At 36.5% G+C, this 7,787-nt stretch overlaps 2 protein-coding genes across 3 annotated transcripts in view; both read left to right on the top strand.

Annotated features, from left to right (window-relative positions):
- The first annotated feature begins 1,432 nt into the window (after positions 1–1,432).
- LOC112513044 (BAG family molecular chaperone regulator 8, chloroplastic) lies at positions 1,433–3,146 on the top strand. The gene is made up of 2 exons (XM_025119166.1): positions 1,433–2,062; positions 2,162–3,146. The coding sequence occupies exons 1-2, from the start codon at positions 1,433–1,435 to the stop codon at positions 2,906–2,908; spliced, it is 1,377 nt and encodes a 458-aa protein (XP_024974934.1). The 3' UTR covers positions 2,909–3,146.
- Positions 3,147–7,023: 3,877 nt separating this feature from the next.
- The window catches only part of LOC112512105 (alpha-1,4 glucan phosphorylase L isozyme, chloroplastic/amyloplastic), a 23,460-nt gene continuing 22,696 nt past the window's right edge, over positions 7,024–7,787 (top strand). For both annotated transcript variants that reach the window (XM_025117911.1, XM_025117916.1), the window contains exon 1: positions 7,024–7,478. In XM_025117911.1, coding sequence (XP_024973679.1) covers positions 7,253–7,478 — 226 coding nt within the window. In that variant the 5' untranslated portion in view covers positions 7,024–7,252. The remainder of the gene's footprint in view (positions 7,479–7,787) is intronic.

Here is a 7,787-nt window from a genome sequence, read left to right as displayed (position 1 = left end):
ATATTTATTTATAATTAATCGTAATAAATAATAATAAATATTAATTATGGTTATAATTGGAACATTAAAACGCTACTCCAAGTAGCGTTTCAATAAACAAGTTTATGTACATACAAATATATATCCAAAAAATAAGTTAACTTATAAGCTAGCTTATTTTTTTACCAAACAATGCCTTAAAGAATAAAGATGCACATAAAACCAAAAATCAAAGCTCAACCAGGAAAACCTCAGGCCTAGTAAGCCAAAAGGTCAGTCCAGGCTAGGCCTCAAAACTCGATCATACTGAAATACTGGTGACTAGTGATGGCCAAAAACCGGTCTTGGGCTGGACCTAATTGGTCTCAACCTTTCTCGTAACCGGTCCCGGTCAAGGTTCTTCATAACCGGTTATGGGCCGTCGGTCCCAGTCCCAATCCCGACATTAAAAATTAATGTATTTTAATGATATCTATTTTTAGTATACTATAAAATTTGTAATTGGGTCACTAAAATACAATTTAAAAATGCGTTTTAATATAGTTAAAATTACGTTGTCTTAAAAAAAATATATATTATAAGATTATTTAAAAAAATACATTTATTTATAAAAATGCTTGAATTTTCGGGCCGGGCCGGCCCAGTCCATAACCGGTCCCGGTCCCACTAAACTGCCAAAAACCCCAACCGATCCCGGTTTTCGGTCCCATAACCGGTCCTGTGCCGGGCCAGTCATTTGGCTGTCCCGGTTCCGGTCCTCCGACGGTCCTAGGCCAGGCCGGGCCAATTTGGCCATCACTACTGGTGATTATCATAGGTTGTGCCTTACATGGCCCAACTAAGCCCAATTAGACCCTTTTTAACTCTAAACTCCAAAGCCTGTCCCAGTTCGACCTAGCCTAAAAAACTCAAACGTCTTTTATTGTTTACCGACAACAGACTTGGAAGGCCATGATACATATTCAAAAAAACCCATATCTTATGCATCCCTAACCATATCGTCCTATTAGCCAATTCTTGTTGCAATTTTACGTAAGAAATCTAAATCTCTAGATATAATATTTTGCAACCGAGAAACTTGTTAAATGTTAGAACAACTAACACGGGTTAGGTTCACGTGAGACCAACTTATTTTCGTGATACCACTTTTTTACACCTGAAACTTCACAACAAAACGTTGTGAAAGTAAAAAAAACCGAACTTTTATAACGTTTTATTGTAAAACTTCAAACACAGGTCTCACAAAAACAAGTCGGTCTCACGTTATCCCAACTCTAATGAGCACCAAATACCAACTATTTAAAACCATAACAACTATAATTGAAGAGGGTTGACGAGGTCAACGGCCTTGTCATCAAAAATTCAAAACTCATCTTACCAGCATCTCCATAAAACCCAATACTGGTTCCGTTTTGCAACTCTTTTTCCCAATAACAGATTCTCCATCCTCCCAATGGCCACCGGCCACCACCAATGCCACTGCCACCTGCCACCACCCGCCACCACCACCCACCAAACCATGTGTTGTTATTACTCTTTACAACCACCACCACCACCACCTCCATCAGAGCCACCATTCCATTCCATCTCTTCTCATCTCCACCACCAACACCACTACCCTCCTCCACAAACCCACCTCCACGCGCCACCGCAAAACCACCACAACCTCCATAGCAACCACCACGACTATTATCCTCCTCCTACTATTACTACTACTCAAAACCATCAACTTTTTCAAAAGTACCGCCAACAGGAAGAAGCTCAAGAAACCCCACCACCGGTTAATCCGACCGTCTCCTCCCTCATCCACCGCATCGCTGCCCTGGAGTCCTCCCTCCGCCGCCGCAAAGGCTCCCCACGGTCATCCTCTCTCCGTGACGCCGCCGCCCGTACAATACAAACACATTTCAGAGCGTTTCTCGTACGGAGATCCATAACCCTACGAAACCTAAAAGATCTCGCCCATATCAAATCATCTCTCAACAGTCTGAAATCCTCCATTTCCGGTAGTAAAATCCACTTTGATTCTCATCTCCTTTCTCGCGAATCCATTAATTTGCTCATCAAGCTCGATTCGATTCAGGTAATATTAAGTTTTCGCTCAACTAAATGTTGTTGTTATTGATTTAGGAAGTGATTCGATCCAATTTGTGAAGATCTAATTAGGTTTTATAATTTGCAGGGAAGTGATCCGATGATTAGAGATGGTAAACGATTAATTAGCCGAGAATTGATTCGATTCATGGAGCTCATCGATGAAATGTCTACAGAAAACCATGTGATTTCAGTTAAGAATGTTAGATTCTGTAAAAATGGTAAGAAATCTGTGATTTTACAGCGAGAGCAGAAAATTAGGGCTTCTGGTTCTAGGGTTTTGGGTGATGATGACGATGAAAGAAAATTCCCCCAAAATCTGAACAATCAAAGTAAAAGAAAAATTAGGGTTTCATTGGTTCCCAAAGGAGAAGAAGAAGAACTAGAAAGTTTGGAGCTTGAAAACCCTAGAAAACCTCAAAATAGAATTGGGGGTTTGATGAAGAATCAACCAAAGGTGAAGAAAACTGTAAGCTTTTCTGAAAATGGGAATGTTTATAGATTAATTAAAAGCAGCCATAGCCATGTTTCAAGTGATGACAGTGATAGCAGTAATGGTGGGGAAGAAGTCGTCGAAGAAATCGGTGTTTCTTCCAAAGAAACCGAAGTGGGAGATCAAGATTCTTCGGAAATGAGCGAGAATGAGATGGACCCAAGAAAGAATTTGGGAACCCGAATGAATCATTCAACCAAAAATCGTCAATCCGATCAAGAACACAACAAAGAAGATGATGATGATGATGATGATGATGATGATTTCGTATTCTCTGCTCCATTGCCGGAAAAAATGGAGTATCGAGTGGATTCAAACAATAAGTTGATCGGAAAACAGTAGATTTGGAAGATCCACAGGTTGTTTTTAGAAGGTATTTAGTTCTGTTCTTATCTGTAAGATTTTGTTTTTCTGCCATTTTTATTTCTTGGTGTCATTGCCATTGTTGTTAGATCACTGCTCTTATTGCTTTGAAGTTTGTAGGATATCTCTGCTTAATTGGGTTGTGTTTATGACACCCCTTGTTGAGTTCTTATTTTGGATGTAGAATTGATTTATTGAAGATGGTTTTTGTGTGGATTTTGTTGCTGATGGAGAATTTTCTTGATCTTCAAACATGGTTTTAGGTGCCGTTTACCAAACGCTTACTCGGGTAAGCGTTTACCAAATAACATTACCTCATCGAATGAATATAATAAGGACCAAGAATCTTACCGGTAAGAGCGAGACAAAGATAAGAGTCTTACCCGGTAAGTGAAGGCGATGACTCTTACCACGGTAAGCGCTTACCGGGTAAATTATTGTATACTATGTCGTTTTGGTGGGCTAAAATCTTACCCGGTAAGTACATAATGGTGTTAAATTTTACCGATAAGCACTTACCAGGTAAGTGTTAGATAAACGGTCCCTAATTTATCAACTAGTTTTTACTAAACATGATTGAACTGATTTGTTAGCTTATTAACTAACATATACTCTCTTCGTCTCAAAATAACTGTCTATATTTCTATTTCCGTTTGTACAAGAATAAGTGTCCACTCTAAAAAGTACTTGTCTACTTTCTCGTTCTGTTCTAATTAGAAAAATTCTCTTCATATTGAAGGGTAAATTTGTCTTTTTACTTATGTTAAAACGTGTAATAATTCACGGTTCTTGAAATCTGTCATTGTTGAAGACATTTTATTTTGGGATGAAGAGGGTAATCTTTTAGTTGACAATCGACTTATCAACCAATATCTAGTTTTTCAGCTAACAGATGCGCTTATCATCTAACAACGAGTTTATAAGTTAAGGGGCCGTTTACCAAACGCTTAACCGAGTAAGCACTTACCAAGTTACATTACTTTATTGGATAAATATGGTAAGGACCAAGAATCTTACCCGGTAAGAGGGACACAAGAACCGAGAGTCTTACCCGGTAAGTGAGAGCGACGACTCTTACCATGGTAAGCGCTTACCGGGTAAATTGTTGCATGCGACGTCGTTTTGATGGACAAAAATCTTACTCGATAAGTAAATAATAGTGTTAAATTTTACCGGTAAACACTTATCGGGTAAGTCTTTGGTAAACGGCCCCTTAGTTTGTCAAACATGGCTTAAACCCTAGTGGTTGAGTGAAGTGTACCGTAAACTTCGACCAAGCTACCAATAGAAAAGGGTTGCTTAGAAGGTCATAGGTTTCAATCATGAAAACTAAATTTATGGTTGTTTCCAAAATAACGATAACGACATAAAAGCTGGTACTGTTAGTTCATATATATCATATGACCTTTTTTAATAACGACTATGACATCATAACAAACAAATGTCGAGTGCGGATACGTCACACACGCGTCATGCGGATCAACCCTCAAAACGGGAATTCTATAACGAGATATCTATAATAGTTTACAAATAGTTCTACGTCTCTTGTGCATCTCGTGATTTAGATCATTTAGTAAAATGGACAAATCGAGCGGGTTAAGTAACGAGTTTGGGTCAAAATTGATGATATTTTTAGTGGTTAGACCACCGCCTTCCCAAAGCAGAAGTTGTGGGTTCGAGCCCTGTACGTCTTTTTCGTATTTCACGAGTTAGATCATTTAGTAAATGGGTTGGTCAGATGTTGCGTCAAAACTTATTCTTCATTCATCGCAAAATAAATGGAAAATATGTCGGGCGTTTTAAGTATCCAAAATACGTCTCGTTTAACGAATTTTTTTACGGCCGTTAGAGGAATGAATCAAATCCGGACATTTTAACAAACCACGATAACGGTCTTGTAATTTTAAAATTACGAATATAAAAAAGTGTTCGTCTTACCAAATTTGTAGTATACTCATGGTAATGTACTTTACAAAACACTATGTAATTTTAGAATGGTTCTACATTCGGTAAATTGCATAAAAAAATAACGTATTTTTAAAATATATCTTCAATAATTTATAGTTTAAAAAATGTTTATTTTAATATCTAATGTTATAATAATATCAATTTTTTTTTAAATTTTATAATATCTTCAAATTTATATTTTATTCAAAAATGAAAAACATTTTTTTTTCTTCTCAAAACCACATAAAATCGCATTATAACATCGATAGACCCAAAATATAGAACGAAATATTAAAATCAAGATGTATCTCGTTGCATTGTGCAAGTACCCTTATAGTATAATCAAATACATGATAAACATCTTATTTTAAATATAAAAAATTTAAAATATAATTAAGATAATAATTGAGTTTTAACAGAATAATTAATTAATACCTTTATAAAAAATTATATCATTAAACCGAAAATAAATTATTTCATTATTAAGCCTAAATTCATTTATGATATAAAAAAATTACACAAAAAAGAGAGAGGTTTTAAATAGTTAATTTGATACTAATATCGACATAATTTTTCAAATTTATATTTTATTTGTAAGAACATTATCATTTTATCAAAACCACATAAAACCGTATTACATTGACGGAAATAAATAATAAAACAAAACATTAAAATCAACATATATCTCGCTGTATTGCACGAATATCCTTCTAGTCGTTTCAAAATATATACGTTCTAATGGAAGGCAATCTGCATAGAATACAACGTATTTTGACTCAATTCTTAATTTATGTAATGTACTTGTAAAGTTATCATTTTGATATTGTTTTGGTGAAAATTCACTCCTTCGACCGACGAGCATTTTTCCTTGACGAGGATATTTCCCTTGACCCCGACAGGTGCCGTCAGGATTTGTATCACCGACGATCATGATACTCATGATCATGGTCATCTTCGATTACAAGATCTTCGGTCCTTGGTCGAGGATTATTTTTCTTCGATCCTTGATCGACAATCGAAGTTTCCTTCGACACACGATGTTAACGACTTGTATTTATTACATCGCCCGTTACATATGGTTTTTATTGTAAGAATAAAAATGTGTGCGATTATTAACTTATAAGATCGTAACATCAAAGATAAGATTCAAGGACAGTTCAATATCAACGTTCTCTTCATTCAAAGGCATTTTTAGTCGACCATTGGTACAGTCCCAAGAATCATCTATAAAAAGGTCAGAAGATCTCGAGAAACGCCCTCAAATCATAGAAACTATATGCACACATAGTTCACTAGCAAAGACAATCGATGTTCTTTATTATTTTCCACAGCCGACATGTAAATATTATTTACGTCGTTGTACCTGTACGAAAGAACGGCGTCCTTGAGTGACGTCCGAAATGCATCGACGATCTTTACAATTCTCCGCGGTTTTCCCCTCATTTAAGGGTTTGCTTAACCTTTATTTTTATTGTTTGTCGGTGTTAATTCCAAAGTTGGTCGATCTTCAATTGTTAAACGTTCCACGTTGAAACCTTAAGTTGTCTTTTGAACAACTTTTAGCATAAACAGTTTTATGGCAAAAATCATCCTTGGTGCAAATTTTGGGCAAACACAAACATTGAAACTATTAAAAGGTAAACAAATAATCTCTTAGAATCGTCACCCTTACTTACCGGGTAAGACTCTCGGTCTTTGCCTTCGTTCTTATAATGTAAGATTCTTAATTCTTGTGATATTCATCCAGTAAAGTAATGCAACTTGATAAATGTTTTCTCTAAGTATAACCCAAAATGGGACTAAATTTTAATGAAATTGCAAGTTTTCACATACTTAATTTGAAATTGATACAAAACCAATACCAACATGTATAAATTAAAAAAAAAATAATATTAAACATTTAATTGATATATGATATAAAATTTTACGTACCAATTATAACGGATTGATACACAATATCCGTACAAGTCTAAAAATAGTCGGACGTGTTGTTACCCAAAAAGGATAAGAAAATACAATCGTCAGAGTCTCCAAGTTTTGTCTTCTAATGGCTGTTTTGCGTACAAGATATATGTGTGGTGGCATTTCCGTTAATCTTTATAGAAGGAAGGCTGTTCTGAGTAATCACAAAGATGGAGTTGTGCTTGCAACACACTCAAGCCACATGTGACTGCACCTCATTGTAGTTTGGGCCCTGCACATGACTCTCGGGATTCTAATGCTCTACAACGCACGTAAAATGGCGATGAACTGAATCCAGAATTGGTTAATCGCTTTTCTCTGCCTCTAAAACCGCCATTGATGGAGATATAGAAGCTTTACTACTACTAGTAGCAAGGGTTTCACTGATTTCTGTAGTGTGTGAAAAAACTGAAAATGGCTTACTGTGCTTCAAGTCATGGTGGTGGAGGTGGAGGTGGAGGAGCACTGACATTATCGCATTGTTCTTCGATTTCAAGGGCGATCAATTTCAATTTCAATTTCAACAGCAAAACGTCGAACCAGCTGTTCTTCACGACCGCTGCTGATTTCAGGAAACGGCATTTTTATGTGAGGAGTGTTTCGCAGCCTAAGCTTAAGGATCAGGTCACCGTCGAACAAGGTCTGGTTCTCCGTTCTACATTTCCCCCAGTTATAGTGTGTGGTCTGTTTATTTGTATGTTTATGTTAGGAATTGGGGAGTGGAGATGATTACTGTACCGGATAATCTGGTTGGATTGTGAAAGTCCAGAGCTCTGAATTCTGATAATCCAGATCAGAGGTTCTGATCACAAACCAGAGGTACCCTTAGCCCAGAGACCAGAGGCTGTGATCACTAATGTCGATCAGAGGGCAGAAATTCTTTTATTGATTTGGTTTTTTTTGTGTGTGTATATTACAATACATTGGAAGCAACATTTATAGGACACAA

Source organism: Cynara cardunculus (assembly GCF_001531365.2).
Source record: "Cynara cardunculus var. scolymus isolate 2C chromosome LG 5, CcrdV1, whole genome shotgun sequence".
NCBI lineage: Eukaryota > Viridiplantae > Streptophyta > Magnoliopsida > Asterales > Asteraceae > Cynara > Cynara cardunculus.
Note: the sequence above shows the minus strand (reverse complement) of the source record. Positions and strands in the feature narration are given on the sequence as shown.

Coding starts and splice junctions, on each gene's coding strand:
- LOC112513044 (XM_025119166.1), top strand. CDS start 1,433: ATGGCCACCGGCCACCACCAATGCCACTGCCACCTGCCACCACCCGCC. Junction 2,063..2,161: donor TCAAGCTCGATTCGATTCAG/GTAATATTAAGT, acceptor TATAATTTGCAG/GGAAGTGATCCGATGATTAG.